The 23640-nt window shown below is 37.3% G+C and overlaps 1 protein-coding gene across 4 annotated transcripts in view; it reads left to right on the top strand.

Annotated features, from left to right (window-relative positions):
* The window catches only part of LOC117402475 (potassium voltage-gated channel subfamily H member 1-like), a 110125-nt gene that overhangs the window by 38398 nt on the left and 48087 nt on the right, over positions 1-23640 (top strand). For 2 of the 4 annotated variants that reach the window (XM_034003660.3, XM_034003663.3), the window contains 2 exons: positions 8643-8854; positions 11094-11346. In XM_034003660.3, the coding sequence (XP_033859551.1) occupies positions 8643-8854; positions 11094-11346 (465 nt within the window). The remainder of the gene's footprint in view (positions 1-8642; positions 8855-11093; positions 11347-23640) is intronic. The other 2 variants (XM_034003661.3, XM_034003662.3) reach the window with 1 other exon arrangement.

Genomic DNA, 23640 nt, shown 5'->3' on the forward strand with positions numbered 1-23640 from the left:
ACAGACTTGAATAACGATGTTAATTTGGCCCTGGGCATTCATGGCAAATTACATCTCAATCCCAATTTTGTAGCAATTAGTTGACCGCATTATGCTGACCCTGGACGTAGAAAAATGGTGCAACTTCAGTCATCACTGCAGAAAATCTTTGACTAACCACAGGAGGCAAATAAGGAAAACAACTCAAAAGCAATGACTACTTCAATATAATAACGTTGCCAATCAGTAAGTCCTTGTCAAGCATTTTTTTAAAATGATAACTTGCAACAAAGAGTATCTTAAAACACAACAAAATATTTCAAACATTTATTTGTGCAACATCTCTGTTAAAAAGTGAACAGGTTTATGAACAAACAATATTATAGAAATTAGATGCTAAGACAATTAAGTGATGCGAAGTATTACAAACATATTCAATATGACCCTGACGGTGAAACACTGTCAATCATTCAGCAAACAATAATTAGATTACTAAAAATAAAAAAATAAAATTATTTTAATAGAGCATCCTCAAATACCAGTAATCTGCTGTGTTCTTAAAATACAATCTACAAACTCCTCCTGGTCGTCCTATAGCAGGTAGCAGGCATTGACACGTTATTAGAGCTTTTATATTTTTAAACCAGGTAACTATGTACAGTACAGTACTTGTCTGCTTTAATAAGTCGAGGTAACATAATCAGCTTTTAATGTTCTCTCTGGAAGAGCAGGCAGCGTGAACCTGACAGTGTGTTGTACTTTACTATATATCCTAATGGCACGACAATTTATTCCGTAGGGTTGGTGGAAGTTGGTCATTTAGGAAAGGGCCGCAGGTACGGTATCCAAACTCAATGACCCAGACGTTAAACGGTGTGGCATCTGAGGATTGGAGGAGCGGATGCGCTCGTTAAACTAGGGGTCATGAGCGAGGATATAAATAGGGGTCATATTTGACGTGATCTGTTCCTTGGTAAATTGTTAGAAACAACCTACAAGGAACCTGTGTTACCGTACTGTAAACCGTGAGTTTGTTTTGTCTGTTAGTGTTTGTTATAACTGTCTGTTTGTTTTAAACTAGACTTCCTATAACACGATCCGGAGCTGTAGCAGAAGCCAGCATAAACCCGGACATCACTTTCACCCCTGCATTTCACAGAGAACTGTAATACACCACTTGCACTTATTTCAAATACAGAGTGATACACGCCACTGTATCACTCCATCATTATTATTTACAGCCGTTTGCATTAAGGCTCTGGACATTGTAATTTATCAATAAACACCCTTGCACCTTTTAGTAATTGTCCGTGTGATTTGTACCTGCACTGCACTCACCTGTATCCACTCACCACTTTGCCACACCCTGCCAGCAATCACAGATGTGGCCATTCCCAAATTAGGTAATTGATGCTAATTGGGGAATGGCCACATGTATAAAACAAGAATGGCCACCCCAGGGATTGCTGGCAGGGACAGATTTAACCCCGTCCCTGCCAACCTTATATTCACCCACACACACACTATTTACAGCAGCAGGGCTTCTGCCCTGCCACAGTTATCCAAATTGTATCAGATTTGGTAAAACAGTTCAAGAACAACACATGCTTTTTATTCCACTGTTTGTTGTTGTTGAAAGATGCTGCTGTCGTCAGTGCAAAGTATTGATTGGCTGGTTTTGGTAGATAATAAAAAACATTTGGACCATTTGTGTCTTTGTTTAGTATTTGCTGTCCAATAGATGAACTGAGCTTTCATTAAGGCAAGTCAAAATGAAAAAGCCAGCATTTGCGCGGATTGATTTTGAGTTTGATTCAGAGTTGACACTGTGACATTCCAGCGTGCATCTACTGTCTGATAGAAGCCTGCTAGAGCTGGAACTTGACTGGCTGATGTACTGAATCGTTTTCTAATAAACAGAAACCATCAAATGCCAGTTTAGCTAGAATGGAAGCTCCTGAATTTTCCTAATTTAAAGAGATATACAGCCACTGTTTAGATCAGTAAAACACAACCCTCTAAAATTTGAATCAAATAAATCTCTTTGGTGTATATTTAAAAGGAAAATTGGTCCCTTCAGTGGCCAGCAATGTTAAAACATTCATGCAGTGGCGATGCAAGCACAATTGTACTTCTAGTGAATCTGGTGAATCTGTCAGTCTCCTTCAGTTTACTGCATTTTTAGGGTCAAAAATCCCCTAGGCTGCATTTTATTTGTGTCATTATGCTATGTGCTGAGTAATAATCATCCAAGGAAGGATTTAAGCATCATTAAATGCCTGATGCTGTAAATGGAACAATTCTAGCAATTTATTTTATTATTTTTAAGCAGTATTCCAACAACTGCACTACTCGCCACTCCTCTCTCCCTTCAGTGAAACAAAATATTGTGAATAATGTTACTTAAGAATTTCCGCATGAGTAATGATCTAGAAAGGCCATTCATCTCAGTAGCTGGCTTCATATGATAAAGGAAAGAAAGGTGCAATTAAAATTATAGCAAACAGTCTGGGAGGTAGGGTTGTTCAGCTGTGATGGGGTTTTGGTGGTCTTTTGCACTGAACAAACAGATAAGACTGGTTGTATGGTTTTAACTGGGCTTTATCTTGTGTTGCTGGCTGTTGGTTGTTGCAAAAGAAGATACATTCACATATTCCCAGGGCGACCGAGAGCCTTCATAGGCCCCAGGAAAGGATTGGTATGTGCCCTCCTGGGCATACACGGTACTACATCAATCCGACTTTGTTGTTTACTCATCAGCCAATTAGGGAAGAGCATTATGATGTGTGTATATTGGGATCACTTGATGATCACACGCAATGGCAGCTTCATTGATAAAGACTATAGAGGGAATCATACAATTAACACTAGTACGACCAAGGCGGTCATTTTGACCGTTTTTGGAATTTAAATTTAAATTGCGGTGCATGTGTTTAGGATATGGTGCTGTGCTTTCCTGACTTTTACTAAATATATGTACTAATTACCCTTAGAAGGAAAGAATTGCATAGCTGCAAAAATTAAATGGATAAAATACCCTCTTACCTATTCGTACCAGAAACAGTTGCTGTAGTATTTGTATTTAACAGTCAGGACTTGCTGCCATGTATGAAGTTTGATTATATCAGTCTGTATTCGTCAAGTCAGTGGTCTTCTGACATTTCTGTTGTTTCAATGAGCCTCCTGATAGCCCATCAATCAGCCTTGACAGCTGTGCCCGGCTGTCTCCTCTATGTTTTAGATGCACTCTGGTTACTATATGAGTGACTTGTTTTTCTAAGAAATTCATTGATACCCCAATACACATTAAAAATGGATCACGGAAGACGCATGATAGTGTTTGGAATTACTGCAAAGTCTACCAAACAACGATTCTGATGCAGCAGAGATGGACAATGATGAATCTGACTCTGAAGCAGACTGGGTTTGCGAAGATAAATCTTCCAGCAGCAGTGACAGTGAGGAAGATGCCAATGAAGTGCCAGGACCGAGTGTGTGAACAGGGCGCAGGAGATCCCGTGGGAGAAGAAGCACCTGCAAGGATGCCAGCCACTTCACCTGTCAGCCCCTGCACCAGATCCAGCCGGTACTTCACCTGAGGCAGTCTCTTCTCCAGCGGTAGCGCTAGCACCACCTGGCGTTCAAGAGGCTGGTAATAATGGCACTGTTTGGCACACTATAAATCCTGGTGTTGAAGCTCACGGTAGAAGGGGTGAGCATAATATTTTGAGGGAAGTCCCAGTGTCCACGGCATATGCAAAACGCAACACTGATGAGAGCGCATTGAGTGCTTTTCGCCTATTGATTGACATGCATAGACTTCACAACGTTGTACTGAAGCAGAAGCCCACCGACAACTACAAGATGATTCCTGGTCAATGTCCTTGGAGGAATTAGAAGCTTTCATTGCACTAGTATATGCCCATGGAGCATTTGGAGCCAGAAGCCTGGGTTACTGTTGATAGCTGTGCCAAATGCGCGTCTGCGGTAAGTGCACTGCATATAAGAACATAAGAACATAAGAAAGGTTACAAATGAGAGGAGGCCATTCAGCCCATCTTGCTCATTTGGCTGTTAGTAGCTTATTGATCCCAGGATCTCATCAGCAGCTTTTTCAAGGATCCCAGGGTGTCAGCTTCAACAACATTACTGGGGTTCCAGATGCCTCTTTATCTAATCTCCATTTGTGACCTCTGGTCCTTGCTTCTTTTTTCAGGTTGAAAAAGTCCCCTGGGTCGACATTGGCAGTACCTTTTAGAATTTTGAATGCTTGAATCAGATCGCCGCGTAGTCTTCTTTGTTCAAGACTGAATAGATTAAATTATTTTAGCCTGTCTGCATATGACATACCTTTTAAACAAGGAATAATTCTGGTCGCTCTTCTTTGCACTCTTTCTAGAGCAGCAATATCCTTTTTGTAGCAAGGTGACCAGAACACAATATTCTAAATGAGGTCTTACTAAAGCATTGTAAAGTTTTAACATTACTTCCCTTGATTTAAATTCAACACTTTTTACTATATATCCAAGCATTGTGTTGTTTTTTTTATAGCATCTCCACATTTTCTAGATGAAGACATAAACTCCTAAATCTTTTTTGTAGATTCCTTCTACAATTTCAGTGTCTCCCATATGGTATTTATAATGGACATTTTTATTGCCTGCATGCAATACCTTATGCTTTTCTGTAGACGCCATGTGTCTGTCCAGTTCTGAATGCTGTCTAGATCATTTTGAATGACCTTTGCTGTTGCAGCAGTGCTTGCCACTCCTCCCATTTTTGTGTCATCTGCAAATTTAACAAGTTTGTTTGCTTACTATACCAGAATCTAAGTCATTAATGTAGATTAGGAAGAGCAGAGGACCAAATACTGATCCCTGTGGTACTCCACTGGTTACCTCACTCCATGTTGAAAAGCGCAGGATCTGTGTGATTTGTGCCAACACTTAGACTTTGTAAATGATTGTAAATGAAGCCCATTCTGTTCAAATGTTTATTTATTCATGTAATTTCGCTTATAGTATGTATGTGTATAAACACATAGCTTATATGCATATATGCACTTTGTTATGTAGGCAATATAAACCCATTTATTTAAATTTTTAGTTGTACAGTTTTGTATGTACATGATATACCTGTATATACACAAATGTATTTTAAAATATTTGTTTATTTCATTTTTTATGTAATATATTTGTATATAAACACATTTCTGTTCAAATGTCAGTTTATTTGAATAAAACTACGACTTATATTCAATTGTTTGTCCTTTCATTATAATATTTATGTTGTTTTTAATATGCCGGTCAAATTGACCGCTTATGGTTGTTCTAGGTATGCATATAAATGTGATTGTTCTAGTGTTAAAGCACTACAGATTGCAATATATATTCTTTTTTTTTAGAATTACATATTTTCTTGCAGTGTGTTTGTTATTCTGTAACCTACTAGCCTTTTGCCTTGAAATTAAATTATGACTGAATTAAGTATGCATATTTTGCGGTTCTGTAGCAGTAGTCATAGTCAACAGTGATTTTGTTTGTATTTTCTTTGCTGATCTGTCTTTAAATTATCATTATATTTTATGTAACTTAACGTTTTTAAAAGGAAGCAAGTCACAATGGTGAAAGACCTAAAAGCATCAGATGCATTTAACCCTATTCACGAATGCTTTATGCACAAACAACCATCGCTTGTCCAAGACATACAGACTTTTATAGTCATAAAACTTACCATCTCCTTTATCGTGCCAGTAATAGTGACAGCATTTACGTCAAAAAACACCCATCATCCTTTGAAACCAATTTTCTCATTAACACATTATTCGTCTGATTCATAAATCTGTATTGTGCTGTTAATTGACCCTTGCCGGCATCATATGTAACACATGCCTCAGACCAGGTGGAGAATAAGATGTGCCCAACGGTATCATTTCCTGGCATTATTCTGCATTTAGAAACATGCATCTAAACCAGGGGTGGGCAATCCTGGTCCTGGAGGGCTGGTGTCCCTCCTGGCTTTTGTTCCAACTGTGCTCTAAATTACTTAATTAGACCAATAATTGGTAATAATCAGTACAATTAAGTAATTTAGAGCACAGTTGGAACAAAGGCCAGGAGGGACACCGGCCCTCCAGGACCAGGATTGCCCACCCCTGATCTAAACCAATAATAATAGTAAAAAAAAAGTATATATTTAATTATCCAATAATTATGTAATTGAAGTAATTTGTTACAGTGGAATGTTGCATATCCAACCGTCACATAACTGCCCTGATCAATTAACCGCCTTGCTAAATAAATAAATAAATAAATATTAAAATTAGGCTACGAGAGTAATGGCATTGGCAGCAAGTGCAGCGTCCGCGATGGAAACATAAAGAAAGCGTTATAGCAATCAGCCTTTTGGTCCTTTTCCCTTTAAGAGAGACAGGCTGTGTGCGTGTGTCAGTCAGCTGTGTGTTGCAGTGACGTTTCAATACACCAGTTGAGAAAGCTTTGTGTTTTACTCTTTTTTTGTGCAATGTGTTTATATGGTTGTAGATATCGGCAGCTTGTTGTTGTAGCTTTTAAATGCATTTGAATTAAACAAAGCAAGCTTCATAAACACAATGGCCGTTTGTTTAAAATAGCCGAAGCAATATTTAAACCGAGCTGCTTATCGGCTGTTGACAATATCAAGAAAGAGCACAAAGTAACGTGACAGAGATATTAAGAAAGCAGAGCCAGAGAGGCAGGGACCAACCTCGTTAACCCAATCAGCTTTCTCCTGACAGAATCTAGTATTTCCGAATATTTTAATACTATTATTATTTTAATACTATGAGTTACTGGGGAGTGAATTTAGGTTTTCTTAACCTCTCACTCATGTTCAGCACCTCTTAATTCAGGAGTCCTTTGCTATTACAGACACTGTTATGCCGTATATTCTGATATGCCTAATATGTCACTGATTATAATCAATTTAGTCTAATGCTAGGAATTGCATTATCCAAAGAGACCAGTTGGAAAAGGGCAAGCAGTTTTCAGAAATACTACTGGTTCGAAATGTAAGATGAGTTCCGTCACATCCTGTCCCATCCAAAATGTTCCTGTCCCATTCCATCCTGTGAAAAAATATTTTATTTAATTTTTGTTCCCATCCTGTCCCACCAGAATTTTTCCCATCCCGTACTGTTCCGTATATATAATTATGTTTTCATTCCCGTCCCATCCTGTCCCATGATATTTAAGAAATATTGTATGACGTACCTTTCAGCGAGGATATTTTTCAGTTACCCTTTTTTTCTTGTGTTTTTCATTCTCATCCTGTTCCTAATTGAATTTTTTATTACCGATTACAAGAATAACAAGAACCACACAAACCTACTTCAACCGTTTTATTATGCATAATGTGTTAATAACAGAAAAAAAACTTGAGGGCCAGTCTTTTGAGTTTCACTCCAACTTGAACTCACAATATGTTTATTTAAACCAATTATTTGCTGAGGTTGACATAGTTCAAATTATTTGAGGTCTTTTACAGTTTTTTTATGTAAAAATGTTTGGGAAAAAATTATTTTGGTTGATGGCACTTATCTGGGAAAAACATTCACCTTTTCACTGTTGTCTAAACCTACAGTGGCAATAACCATAAACTCTGGTAGTTTACTTTTTTTTCTTTTTCTTTGTTTTACGTGTACTAGTATGCTATGTGGCTTAATCTTGTAATCTGGTTATTTATTTTACAGTTTTGAGGTGCATTCTCAAAATAATATTTCATGTATTTTTTAAAACAGTTGTTGCTAAATAAAAATAAAAATAGATGAATCCTACTAAGAACAGCATGATTACAAAAATACTACATGTTACTGAAATGTGCTAGGCCTGCAGTTATCAGGGAAACCATAGGGATTAGCAATACAAAATGACCTTAATTATTACTTCAGTTTCTTGGGGGCTGCATAATCCCGAGTTGTGAACATTCATTTTATTTCGTGTTAAAACAAGTGGCTTCCAGATTTAAAAAAAAAACAAAAAACAAGCAAACACATCAGGAAGCTGTGTTTTTAATTAAATTTGTCAAACGCTGAGAAGAAAGCTGTGTGTACTTTGGAGGAGATTGGGTTGGCAAGGACTGCAGTAAATATTAACAGTGTCTGAAATGCTGATATTAGTTTTATGTAGGTAAATATTAGGGCTGCTGATGTTTAAATCTAACAGTGTGTGAGTATTTTTGTCTTTAAAAGTAAGTAAAATGCCAGATTTGGAACTATTTTTATTATTTAAACAATTGCAGCATTTAGAATTGCTACTGATTAGATCAATTGAATAGACTGAAATGGCACCACCTTTAAACATTACAGTTTTTGTTGGATTCACAGGCTGCGTTCTGTCGTAATGTCATAAGATGTTGACAGCATTAACAATGGGGAATAATAGTGAAAGAGTTAAAGTGTCAGCTTGAGTCATTTGAAGATACCAGCAATGGTGTTAATAAAATGGTAACATGTTTTACAGGACTGTGGTGTAAATGGAATACGTAATAATATTCTGTTTTCTTTTAGCCCAGCCAAAGTAGACTTTAGTCTCCGTAAGTAGTCCTTATTATTGGACCCCATTGGAAACCCAAATGACCACTTCCACAGACCAAACATTAATCATTCCATTTTGGGTTTTTTTCAGCTCTCCTGTATGCAACCATATTTGGTAACGTGACCACAATCTTCCAGCAAATGTATGCCAACACCAACAGATACCACGAGATGCTGAACAGCGTGCGTGACTTCCTGAAACTCTACCAGGTCCCCAAAGGTCTGAGCGAGCGAGTCATGGACTACATTGTCTCCACCTGGTCCATGTCCAGAGGCATAGATACTGAAAAGGTATCGCAAACTGTAAGCTATACATTTATTACCTTGCATGCTGGTTTTTCTATTCCTTTGCATGGCAGATCTCAGTCACCTAATGGCATTACCCTAATGATATTAATGTCAGTCCTCTGCAAAATTTGCTTAACAGAATATCTCTTGCTAAAAAATATGAATAGTGGGATGGCTAATGCAATTAATAATATTGAAGTAACCTTTCTGTCTTGTGGGGTATTTGACTACCAGTAATTCTGTATTAATACCGGTAATGCTGTATTAATACCGGTAATTGTTTTTAACCTCCCGGTCCCAAATAGTTTTAATGAAAAAGCTTTCTCTGTATTTTGTTTCATGTAGACTCTTTCTAGTTGCCTCATTAAACATGGAAGGCAAAATCAGTGGATAAACCACTGAAGTATTACATAAATTATTAATAACTTATTTAAAGAGCAATGACTTTATTTATTACCAAGACCATAACAATGAATATTATGAAGGCCTTCAGTGTCCAAAAAACAAACAAAAAAAAATTGCTATTGGAGGACAATCATAAAAAATAGTGCGTTTTTCGCATTCTCAAAATTGCACACTAATGGCTTGTGGGTTAATGAGCTACCTAAATGGATACTCTGTTGCATTTCATCTGTGCTCATTCTGGATAAACAATTGAAGGAAATTAAGAAAAAAAGTCCCTAACATTTGTGATTGTGTACCCAGAGTACCCAATGTGGAGTAGTAGGGGCAGCAGTGTGGAGTAGTGGTTAGGGCTCTGGACTCTTGACCGGAGGGTCGTGGGTTCAATCCCAGGTGGGGGACACTGCTGCTGTACCCTTGAGCAAGGTACTTTACCTAGATTGCTCCAGTAAAAACCCAAGTGTATAAATGGGTAATTGTATGTAAAAATAATGTGATATCTTAAATAAAGCCAATGTTGTATAATAATATACAACTTAATTAATGAAAAAACTGAGTACAAATATAAATCTATACATAATAAGTTAACATTTCTCTTTGCAACTAAAGTCATAGAAAGCAAGGGATTGAGAATTTAAAATGTCAGAGAGATTTGCCAAGCATGCCCTAATTGCATCATCAATATCTGTCTTCTTTTAATTAATGTGTATAACTGCTTTTATCCCTTTTTTAAAGGACTTTGCTGACCATTGTTTTTTTCTTAAAGTAAAGTTTGTCTGAAGGTATAGGCTGTAGCTGTGACTTACAATTTTGGTTGTAAATGTCAAAATGATTAAATACAGGAGAATTTTGAACTGGGTATTTTATTTTATATATATATATATATATATATATATATATATATATATATATATTAGGCCTGTCACTCGATTAAAATTTTTTATTGGTTAATTTATAGGCATTAGTTGATTAATTGGTAGATTAATCTGTGCAGATTTTTAATAAAGGTAACGATTGTATAGCGGCTGTCCTGCATAGTAATAGTCAGAAATCAGAGAAAGTAATTCCACATAATTACCTCTATTTGAGGAATTGGTGCCTTCATCGTGCCCTCTGAATGCCAGTTCTTGCTTGCCAAGGCAAACAACAAAATAAATCAAGCGTTTAAGAACCTCACCATGATTTTTTCTTACTTGCTCATTGTGATGTATTGTATCCCTACACTTCTGCTCATCTAGAACATTAATCCGGGTTTGTCCAAAAGTTTGAATGTTACAGTGGCTCACAAGTGACTTTGGGTTTTTGTGTTGACTTTGTTAGACATCCTTGATTGCTGTAGCCAGTGCTGTCCCATATTGCCTTTTCTGTACTGAACTAAAGACAGTTCCAGCAGTATAATATTTTTAATTGACAGCTACCCATAAGCCACGGATACTTATTCATAATTTGAATATTGGAAGTGGTGAGTATATCCCTTCCCTTCCTGTGTCAGTTGGGTATTTGTGATGTATACCTCCCTTTTTTTTTAACAATCTCCAATTTTTCTGAGAAAGTTCTTCTTGAAAATTGATTCGTAACCAAATCGTCTACGATGTCTCCGTTGTCTAATGACATTTTACTTTAATTTGTAAAACGCCATTCTAAATATTACTTTAGAAGTTTTCAATATAATTCTCAATAACTGTCTCTATAATATTAGCCATATCTACTCAGCTATTCTTATACCACTACCCTTGCATATTTATGTCCCGCCTCCGCTCACTTATGATTGGACTGCCGCAGATCTTCTATTGGTTGATTTTATTTTATATACACATTACACATTGTTTAGTCCCCTCTGGTTTTCTTTTAGGTTTTACAGATCTGCCCAAAGGACATGAGAGCGGATATCTGTGTGCACCTGAATCGCAAAGTCTTTAAAGAGCACCCAGCTTTCAGACTGGCAAGTGATGGCTGCTTACGAGCTTTGGCCATGGAGTTCCAGACCATCCATTGTGCTCCTGGGGACCTGATCTACCATGCAGGCGAAAGTGTAGACAGCCTCTGCTTTGTGGTATCGGGGTCCTTGGAAGTAATACAAGATGATGAAGTTGTAGCCATTTTGGGTAAGTTTGGGTTGTTCAAACCTGTTAATTTTATTGCCATTGCTTAAGTGTGTTTCATCTTAGTATTCTTGAGACACCCTTCATCCCAAACTGTCTCAATATGTGTTGATAGTAGTGTACAGTGTTCATACTCTTGCTAGCATGTATGTTGCTTCAAAAAAACATGCCCAACAAGAACAACAAGGGAGTTATAATGAAATCATTTTGATCCAGCTTTAACCACTTCAACACCATGACGTACGCAAGTACGTCAAATGAAAACCCACTTAAAGTACCATGCCGTACATGCGTACGACAAGTTTCCCATTCTATTCTATTACCGGTTTCTCAGTCTAGCGTTTCAGGTTTCAGGTATCATGGAATGGGCAATGAAAGTCGGGGGAGGGTCAGGTGACATTTATATCCAATTGCGTGTCATGTAGAGATTCCAATCTGCCTGTGCGCGTTTAGAAGACTGAGATATATTGCGGGAAGCCATTCAACTTTTACAAGTATACATATATATACACTTGTAAAAGTTTATAGCGAAAGCTAACATGGCAACGTGCCATTGTTTACTGAAGGGCGTGCAAGTGAAGCTGCTCCTCATTGGTCAGTACCCTAGCTGCTGGGAGACAAAATTGCAAAAATAGACACCAATCCTGTTATTTTTTTTTAACATCGCTTCATTCATGGGGTTTCTATGCGAGAGTGTGTGTTTTGTTTTTTTTTAAACTCAAGACATTTACACGAGAAATGTCTCGTGTAAAATGTTTTTTTGGGTTTCCGTTCGCTCAGTTTATTTTACTCGAGTAAACCCGGCTTTTCACCCGACGTCATGCAAATGAATAGGAAAAGTGGGGTTTGATATGTAAATCAGCTATGTGTAAAGAACTCTAATAGAGCTGTTTTTGAAGATTATTATTGAAATTTTGTGACATTGTGGTTTCCATGCACAGAGAACTGGTACACAAGTGAATCTTAGCTGATCTAATATGGGCAGCAGTTTGGAGTACTGGTTAGGGCTCTGGACTCTTGACCGGAGGGTCGTGGGTTCAATCCCAGATGGGCGACACTGCTGCTGTACCCTTGAGCAAGGTACTTTACCTAGATTGCTCCAGTTAAAACCCAACTGTATAAATGGGTAATTGTATGAAAAAATAATGTGATATCTTGTAACAATTGTAAGTCGCCTTGGATAAGGACGTCTGCTAATAAATAAATAATAATAATAATAACAGACAGGATCTCCAGCCCTTACTGACAAAAGAAGAAATGTCAAGAACGAGGTGAGTGTTTTACTTTGCTTAACTGCAACAATTTAAAGCACACAATGCTCCATCTAAGGTTTTGGTGGTCTGAATAATTCTGTAACTTTCATTTGCCTCAGTCTGCTGGTCCTTTTTTGGCAGCTAAATCTCGTAGCCGTTTTAGCAGCAGGAGCTCTGTGGGTAATACACCACATGTAACTCATCACATAATTACAGCTGAGATTACAAGAACAATCCTCTAGTTACATGTGCTGTAAACCCAATTAGGTAAATAAAATTGGTATGTTTCTGTAATATCATTCTATAGTCTTGTAAGCATCCTTTTTGATGCAATGCGCGTTTAATTAATGGTGCAGTTCTTTTTTGAGTGACATCTGAAATATTAGAATACCCCTTTCTTTTATAACCATAAAGTAACACCTACTGACGTGGCACTGAGAAGTTCCATTACTGGCCAAAGGAAATTCCAAAGGGAGTTACTGAGATTAGTGTAAATTTGTATTCTGGTATTAATTCATTATATTATTATGAACTCCTGTCAGAAATAGCTGGGGGTTCAGCTATCATTTCCCAGAGGTTCGTATTTTAGAAAATAGATATAAAAAAATCTGAAATGTAAAATAAAACATGTTTGAGTAGCTTACTGTCTTTCACTTGAGAGGAGAGACAGCTTGGTGACTGCACTGAGGTGAGGTACAATGCACTAATAATATGTTGAGTCTTTGCTCGAGTTTTCTGAGTTTGGGTATTGCCTTGAGTAGCCTATTTAATTGCGGAGCAACAAGCTGCAAGTTGATAATAGTGGTTAGTATTCCAAGGTTCTATCAGGAATGTCACTCGTTTGTACTTCAGGTTTCTGTCAGGGATCTCACTTAGGCCCATGTGATCAAATAGACTAAGCTTATTAGGTTCATAGGGCTCACCTGTATGTTTGTTGTTTACAGCAAACTGAAATAAATTAGCATTTTTAAAACATTCATATTTCACTTCATGCTACTGCTATAAATGTTTATACTATAACTTGTAGGGTACCACATTAGGAACTGGTGGCTATGGTATGTGAGCTTGTACTGTTATCTGCTGGCAAACCTTGTTAAAACCCCTGGAAAATTGAGCAATGTTATGTCAACTATTGAAGAAACTTAATATAGGTGACATTTTCAAAGAAATTTAATTAATGGATATTGCTGTGACATGTAACGTGGCAATAACTAGGTAATTACTAGGTAATAACTACTGAATCAATCATTTGAACAAGGGGGGGGGGGGTTCCATTATCACACAGGAACTCGACACAGCAATGGCATTATAATTATTATACTACATCTTTTTAGATATATTTATTTATTTGCCTCTGTTTGTCTGAAATAATCCACTGAAAGAGTTAACTCACCAGGGCTTGAGCATCCCTGGGAACATTTCATCAGTAAGCAGTGGTTTTAGAACAGGTGTTGTTAATTAATTTCATCTTTTCAGTCGTGCTTTATTTGCTGTTCTGTTTTTGAGTAGTAACTAAACCACTGACCTCCATAGAAAACAATGGGGGAGCAGTGTCTAACGTTGTATAATTATGCATAAAGTTAAAAAAAAAATCTAACCGTCTAACTACCCAGCTTTTTATCAATTCAAGCCCATAGAAAAATTCATTTGAATCTTTTGTCTCAGCAGGAAGAAAAAAAATAATTTGTATTAAGCAACCTTTTCTAAACAGCTGTTGTCTGCCTCAAGTCATACTGTATAATACACAGTGTTAATGCACAATTGCATCCATTCAGTGTGATCTTTACATGATTAATCAAGACAGCAGCCCAGCATCTTGTGTAATTACAGTACAAATGCAGGTGTAATAGTGAGATCTTTTAGTGTTCTGTATTTAATTAAACATATTATAGGTTATCAATAAAGTTTTTTCTATTATTATTATTATTTATTTCTTAGCAGACGCCCTTATCCAGGACGACTTACAATTATTACAAGATATCACATTATTTTTACATACAATTACCCTTTTATACAGTTGGGTTTTTACTGGAGCAATCTAGGTAAAGTACCTTGCTCAAGGGTACAGCAGCACTGTCCCCACCTGGGACTGAACCCACAACCCTCCGGGCAAGAGTCCAGAGCCCTAACCACTACTCCACACTTTCTAGACACATCTGAGGATTTTTTGTTCATCTGAATAATGTTTTACATTCAACAACCCCCTTTTGAATTTCTAATTTGTTCCAACCATTTGAACATCCATAGAAGTAGATGATTATTACATGTATCTATTAAACAGAAGAAGTGTGCAAGAAGCTGAAGAGTAATTTGTGAAACATGCTGAACTGGGCTGTATTTTAGGACTTAGCCCAAATTCTGAGCATCTGGAGCTCATTTGTTTGACTGTGAGAACAAGACAGAGAGAGAGAAAGATATATCTTAACAGAAAAAACCCAGAATATCAGAACTGAACCAAGCTGAATACAACTTTTGAGATGTAATTATTAGTATTTAGAAAGTTGTGATTTTCCAAGATGGAGGATTAAAGGCAAAGTTAAAAATGAACAAAACTACCAGAATCAATCAGAGTTCAGAGGCTGTTCCATTTCTTGGATTCACAGTCATTTAAATGTCATTTCTCATTGTGGCAAAGAGGTTAACAGTGTGCAGGTGATCATCAGATAATCCAGGTGCAATGGTGGTTTATTTTTAAATCCAATTGCCTGATGACAAACAGCAGTAAAGAATAACAATGATAATGATAAGCAATACAGTGGTGTGTATTGCTTTATTGTAATCCACGGGTTTGTTCCAAAATAATAAACAGTCCCATTTTAAACACCCACATGTAACACAAAACACATACACAAGTCCACAGTGCGTGTTAAAGTTGTAACTCTCTTGGTGTAATTACAGTTCTTGTGAAACAAAGTACAGTGATGTACAGTTAAGTGCTGGCCTTTGGCAACAGCTCTGGATCGTGTTCAGCCGTCTAATAATAACAAACAGTACATTGCTTAGACACGACAACAAACAAACAAAACACTCACGATATAAATTGATGTCCTCCTTTCGGTTTCACCTTTAACCAGACCAACCCCTTTTGTACCATCAATCATGACCCCTTGTTAACGAGTGCAACAGCTCCTCCAATCCACAGCTGCCACATCGTTTCCCTTCCGGGTCGATGATTTAGTGTACCGAAGCTCCGCCCCCTTTCTAGATGACCAACTTCCACCTAACCCTGGGAATTAATTGTCTGTCCATTCAGTCCATGGCACTCTGTTCCCTTTACACAGCACCCTCACAGGTCGGGAGGGAGATGTATCACCAAGAATCATTTTGTCTCTGTCACACTCACGCAACGTCTGAAGTGACATGGTGAGCTGGAAGGCTTTATTTTGTACTCAGAAGGAATTACCTAATTCTTCCTAGATCAAGCCAGGGATGTCTAAAATGTCTAAAGGTTTTCTTTCAATTTTGCAATAGACTAAGAGTCACGTTTTTGAACATTAGACAAATACTGTATGTGACAGGTGCATGTTGCTTTGACCTGTCTATGCATCACATTACAAACTGATTGCTGATTTAGCTTTGATGTACAATGACAGTGTGATTTTGCTTTTCTGAACTACAACTAACGCTTGCTGGCTGATCACATTGCTTTGAAGCTATTCCTGGTCTTTTCTATAGCTAACATAAGCATCCTCCCCCATCCCTTTCCTATTCATACTTGGAGCTTTGGGTTCAATAGCTAATTGTTGTTTCTCAGCTCCTGGAATGTGCACAAGCTCTTCCCTTAGGATTTATATAGAGTTTGATTTCATTGAAAGGGTCTGCATTATTTAGTTGTCCGAGACCCTCCTTCTTAATAATTTAAATGACAAATTAGCTCAGCAGGATTCTGCTGTTCTAATCTACCACTCCTATTTCCAACCTCCACCCCTAGATGGGAGGGGGAAAGGAGATGGGCCCTTCCATCTTCATTTGAGACGTGGGACCAGTGACCAAATACTGTTGAATTGCCATTAACCTTTATATTCAAACATATTAACAATGACAATTCATTTGTATTAGATTATTCCTACTACTCCCTTTAGGCATTTGACGTGTTCCTATTGCATAAGCACTGCTCATAACCGTTATATTCTCCAAGTCAGGTTCATTGTTTACACAATGTAATAACACTGTAGTATTGGTTAATCCAAGCAAAACACATTCAAATGATCCCCAGAGGGAGCTCCCTATAACAAATACAGCATGGGCATTTATATTGTGCTTTCCATGGTGCAGCATGTGAAATCCAGAACAAGCTACAGAGTGGGTTTATCTTCAATAAATAAAGAGTGTGTACATTTTACCTTATTCGATACCTAACATTCCTTTGCACAATCTATGGCAAATGTCATTAGTAACTATTAAAAATAGAGTCATTTTTGAGTGGTACAAAAACAGTGTAATTTTCCAAAAATGCTTGCTTTAATTATATGTTTTTTTTTTAAATTTTTTTTAATTATTATTCTGTTTACTAATAATCCTGGTCAGAATCAAAACTGCCACAGCGAATTAGTTTTAAACAGTATGATACTGATTTGAATGTGAATGACAACAAATAAAATAAGCTTTATACCATGAATTGAATTTGGTGCTACTGTGGAATATAAATAAATACTGGTGAATGACCTGTGACTATTGATTCATGAATGTAATTGCTTTGGCACCTCTTGGAAATCTTGAAGGAGCCATACTAACAATTAAGACCTGATTCAGTTTCACAGTCTGCAGTGAATCAAGGTCTTGAAGCACTCAGCATTGACTAAATTGTATTTTTGGAAAGCAAAACATGGTGTAAGATTCCTTATGATATAAATAGGGTGATTTATGCTGTTTGTGGTTTTCCCGATTAAGGATGTCCATAACTGAGGCTACCATAGAACAATTTTCAATGTATTCATGAATTTGTTTTCATTTCATGTGCAAAGACACTTGAAGCATCATAAACTTTAGGTGCAACATCTTCAATGAGTCCGTCTTAGATTATTTATAATATTGTAAATAATTTATCTTACAAAATAACCTATTGCTGTAACTGTCCCTGACTCTCGGATATGAATGTGCCATATTGTATATTATCATTCTTCTGATTAAATGAACACTCAGACAACCTTAAGGAAAGAAAATAATATATAATTTCTTATGCTGCTGAAGGCAAATTGCTAAATATTGGTTATTGCACCAATAAAGTTAAAAGTACTGAAACTCCCTTTAACTGCAGCTTAGTGTTAGTAAAAAAGAAAAAATAATCATAATAGCACAAATATTTTCAACAGTGGGCATTACAGGCCAGACTGTGCTGCCTAAAGTCCTCAGGCACTGTCCACCTAATTAACACATTTTATTTTCTCTAGAGCATAGCGTCAGTTTCTCACCATAGCTTCACAAACACAGGACCCTTTAATTTAAGACTTCCCAGTCACACAATAGATTATTACAGTAGATGTTTGGATGAATCAATCAGAGCACTGCCAGTCTCCAGAGGATAGCCTGCCTTTGGAGTTCAGTACCATGAAACAGGAGCAGGATAAGAGATAACAGCACATTAGTTTAGCTTTAGATAATGGCTGTCGTCTTCAACATGTTTTGTATCAAAACTGGGTGACATACTGGTGTTACTTTTGAATAATAATAATCCATATATGATGATTACTGTCATACTTTTTATATAAAAATAGTCATTTGGTAACACACCTCTGGAAAAAAAATGAAACACCCCTTGAGATATTAGACCGGTTGGTTTCAAATCTCTAAAGAGGCACCAGTAACAGTTTCTTTAGAAAGCTTTGTGCAGCCATTTTGATTATGGATGGCTTAGTATAAAATCATTGTTGTAATACTGGATTGCTATAGATAAAAGTTAACAGTATATCCACCAGATAGATATTTTCTACATCAGTTTTATGTACTGTACATTAGTGAGCCTACATCAGTCTTATGTAGTGTAGTCAAAAGCTAATTGCCTTATCTGTGATCAGGCAGGTGCCCATTATGTTTTCCTTTATAAAGAATACCAGGAAGATTGTGTGTGCCTTTGACAACCAGACATGAGGTCAGTTGAAGGTGGTGGCTTTGATTCAGACTGTGATTCATACATTGATTTACCATTAAGCAGAGTATTTTGATTCATTGTATGGTATGTCAGTAAAAAATGGCTTTTACATCAAATGTAGTGATTGCACCCCTGTGCTCCTTGAACTGCACAATAGCTTGTTGAGGTTTATATTTTAAAATATATATATTTTACCTCTTTTTAGCATTAACAATATTATCTCTGGTACCCTCTTTCTTCTGTCGAAGGACGTTTAGGTCTTTGCTTATTAAAGCCTCTGCCAATTCCTTTGTATACTGTATATTTCATGTGCATGGTTAAGTGTGAGTAAATTGGTAATTGTGACATGCAGTGACACTGTACAAGTACATATAGGATAGATGCTTTAAAATGGCACTTGCCTTTTGAATTGATGAATAGTGTTCATGGGCACCTAAGATTTTTCAAGTAATTTTGAAAGCTGACAAAGGGCAATTTAAAATTATATGTGTCCCTTAGGGTCTATTGTCCATTTTTCGTTATAGCCATGCATGTCTTAGAATCAAATGCTGTCTTTTTGTTGCTTTCCAAATGGAAATAGTAAATAGCGCTCAATGTTTTCTCCTAAAATGTTCAATATTTATTTTCATCAAAAGTGAATGTGGTATAGTTATTAATGATAGCAAAGTCTAGCAACTGAGCCTGAAGGAGATCTAAGGATCCAATCTGAGCCTAGCCACTAGATTAACTGTGTTCAATGTGCTTCATCAATATAATTGTACTTGTATTGTAACACTTGAAATGTATTTGCTTACGATTGTAAGTCGCCCTGGATAAGGACGTCTGCTAAGAAATAAATAATAATAATAATAATGTTCATCTACCAGGGTAGCCAAGGAACCATAGCTTATCCACCTGGCTTGATCATGTGGAATGTACCCATTGATTGGCTGTCCAATCCAAGCCCACATCTTTCCCTATATTCCCTATATTCCCTTGTAACAGGGGAGATCTGGACTGACTGTCTGGCACATCATTATTACTGCAGGTAGAGGGCAGCAGTCTCGTGGGATCCGCCTGTCGGTCATGGCGATGACACGGAGAGGTGGGGAAGAGGGTGTTTGTGCTTTCCCTCTCTTTGAGTGGCTGAGGGGCGGGCCTTGGGAGAATGCAAGGCCCATAAGAACTGGCTTGGTGGTGCACTCGGGTCGTGTTGGGGGAAATACAGTGTCGCTGGCAGAAGAGGCCAGCGTGAAACAAGGAGCAGGCGAGCCCGGCTGAGGGGACAGCCTTTCATAAAAACAAAAAAAAAAACTAATTTTCACAAAGCAATATAAATAAATACGTACCCGAGGGGACGTGTGTAGAGGAACGGGGAACCCTGGCCAACCCCAGTGTATAGGCACAACTGAGTGTAGGACGGAGACCTGTGCTGACCGGCTTAACGGCAGTGGGGGCACTGCATAAGCAGCACTATTGTTTGTAGTTTTATTACTGTGTTTTATTTTCCCTTTTTCTTTCGCCTTCTGTTTTCATTATTATTTTTGAGCACTTGAAGGTGCACGATAACCCCGTGGTCCTGGTTTACTGTCGGCAGTATCCAGACCACGGACAACAGCGCCCTCTGCGGGCTAAACTAAATAAAAAAATAAATAAGTAAAATAAATAAATCTGGGCACCTGTGCGGTGTTTGCATATAAAATCTTCTGTCTCCCGTGTCAGTGAATACCCCCACCCTTCCACATCCCTATATATTTTTTTTAAGAATGTTTTTTTCTTTATATTTTTGTTTTGCTGGATAAAATATTGTTTTGGAGAAATATTCTTTTAATGAGTAAATGTTTTGTGGATAGGGTCCATTGCTGTATCTATAAGGGTTTTCCAATGTGCTGTTTACATACTGCTTTTCTCCATGAGATTTGCACAGAATTAGCTTGAACTGTTACTACAAATGTCAAATGTCACTGATTGGTGGACAGCTGTTTAAAACCTGTAAGAAACATGGGCTAACCCAGACTTCTAGGGTGAAACTCCAGTAGTAACCTTATTTAACTGCTGCCACTTGTGTCAGCTTTCATTTAACTCCTGCAAATACTGTAATAAAGAACCAACCTACACAGAGGGTAAGAGTTGTTTGATTTCACCGGGGGATACTAATACATCTATGTTGCTGAAGCGGTGGATCTCAAATTACAAGCTACTCTGAAGACAACTTAATTATACAGTGGACCACTGAGTAAAATAGTCCATTTTATAATAGGACCTTTTTCTTTTTTTTTTAGATGTGCACTACATAATACTAATACTTTATGTTCCATACATAAGTCTCATTATTGTATAATGTTGCATACTGCAGAATATGTGATCAATGTTTATCAGCTAGAAATTGGCATCTGTCATGCAATGAGAAACCAAAAGAAACTGACAGAATGTAAAGTGGTGTAGCTAATAAAATACAGTCGCAGACAGAAGTATTGTCACCCTACACTTAATATAAGATGGTTCAAGAAAATATGTTAAATAGAAGTGAACATTAGCCACTAATAAATATGACAAAGACCAACATACACAATTTCTGGTAGTTTAACAAGCAATCTTTATAAAAAACAAAAGCAATTTCAAATATTTGTTCATGACAAAAGTATTGGTGCCCCTGCTTTTGCATTTTGTGTGTCCTCCTGTCGTGGGTTATTGCTTACATAACAAATACTAGTATTACCACCATTTACAAAAGTCAGGAAATACATCACAAAAAACTTGGTTAAAAAATACTTATAGCTTAAGCTTGAAGCCACAAAAGTCACAAAATGCCATACCACACATAATTCAGAAGCAGCCAGGTATTTTAGTATAGATACTGAGATGGGCAGGGTAGCAGTGACAACAGCAGAGGTAAGAACATTTATTTTAAAACCTCAGCAACAATAGTTTACAAGAAAAGTTCCACTAATGATAAGAGGAACAGTGCAAATCGTTTTGAAATCTTTAGCAACACTATAAAAAGTTCAACTAAGCACTAATGGCCAGTAATGAATACTGTACTTCTTGTAATCCACATGGCTTCTCCACAAGCTGCATTGATTTGCTCTTTGCTGCTGCGTTTTACCAGCAAAAACACATTGGATTCAAAACTATTTCTTAATTTAGATATATTGAGAATGTATTTTTAATATTATGAGTATTTAAATTCAATTACTTACTTTGTTCTTCTTCTGAAAATGCAGCCTCTGTGCATTTTGCAAACTATGTAAAATATTTATAATTAATTCTTTAATGACTGATAAAAGGAGTACTAGAAGGGTAAAATGCAGATAAACTGCAAGTTGAAATATTTACGACAAATCATCATGCACTTAAAGAATCAAAAAGTAATTGGCTTCTAATTTAATAGTAGTCAGATTTGTTTGTGCTTGTTCTGCTATTCTGCATTTTCAAGGACACTACATAGTTGATTGAGTGCGTTAAACCAAGTGTACTTGATTTGAAGCATTAGAAAAATTACCTAGCTGTTATACCACTAATTCAGATTGACCGTCAGAAATACTTAACATTGCTGGTGTGACATTCATTTATTGGGCAGATGTTTTCAGTTATAGAGTACGCATTCTTTAGTAATTATCTGGTAAATACAGTATACTTTGTTAATTATTTTGTAGTCATGGCAAACTGATTACTTACATTATTAGTTTACGGTGTGTGCCCCCTGATTTAACAAAACAAAAAAAACCAACAACATTTAACTGCTGGTAACCAAGAAGAGTTGGGTATTTACTGTTTTCTTACTGTATACCCAGCTGGGAAGTAAAACACCAGCACAGGTTTACAGCCCCTCTAACCAGCATGACCAGTTGAAAACCTGCACAGCTACCATCTCTGACCAGGATGCTGGTCATTGTTGGAATTTACAACCGATTTGAACTTTGTGGTTGTTTACCAAATACAGAAACTAAAACTGTGGTCTGAGACATGAATGAAAAAAATAACTATAGGGAAGATGTATTAATAATTAAAGTATTACATACACTTTGTACAATCTTTATGAATATCAATAAAGACGCCAATATTGTATATAGTTTCCTTTAAGGACTTTTTATATGTTATCATACAGTGTTTAAAGTTAAGGATACATTTGTGATTGGTGTATAACATAGCAAGTATCATGTTTTACAAGAATTGCCAATACAACATAAAAGAAATGAAAAACGTTTCATACTTTATTTCACCAAGTGTTAAGACCAATTGCAAAATCAAGAATCTCATGGATGCTCCCGAGTGGCGCATCCAGTAAAGGCGCTCCTCGCAGGATGTGCCCTATAGCCTGGAGATCGCAGGTTCGAATCCAGGCTATGTCACAGCTGACCGTGACCGAGAGTTCCTAGGGGGCGGCGCACAATTGGCTGAGCGCTGCCCGGGTAGGGAGGGCTTAGGTCGGCAGGGGAATCCACGGCTCACCGCGCATCAGCGACCCCTGTGGCCGATAGGGCGCCTGTGGCTCTGCAGCGGAGCCGCCAGATCTGTGTTGTCCTCCGGCACTATAGGTCTGGTGGCATTGCTGTGGATCTGCAGTGCGAAAAATGACGGCTTGGAAGGAGCACGTTTCGGAGGACGCGTGTTCCAGCCTCCGTTTCCCGAGTCGGCGAGGGGGTTGCGAGCGGTGAGCCGGGGATACAGATAATAATTGGGCATGCTAAATTGGGGTGAAAACCGGGGTAAAAATAATTGGCGACAACTAAATTTAAAAAAAAAAAAAAGAAATGGATATTTCCAAGGTTTATAATGCCCTGACATTAATTAAAGTAATGTTTTAGGAGGAGCTGAAGAAGGTCATTTATTATTAAGTCCCTGTCTGTCCACTATTCCACCAAGGGAGATGCTTAACTACAATATAAAGCTTTGACGGATATATAACCACACTGTTTAAGAAGATGTCAACCATATTCTAATATTGGAATCATTATTACTTTGTGGCCCAGATCA

This window comes from Acipenser ruthenus, chromosome 5, assembly GCF_902713425.1.
Source record: "Acipenser ruthenus chromosome 5, fAciRut3.2 maternal haplotype, whole genome shotgun sequence".
Taxonomy (NCBI): Eukaryota; Metazoa; Chordata; class Actinopteri; order Acipenseriformes; family Acipenseridae; genus Acipenser; species Acipenser ruthenus.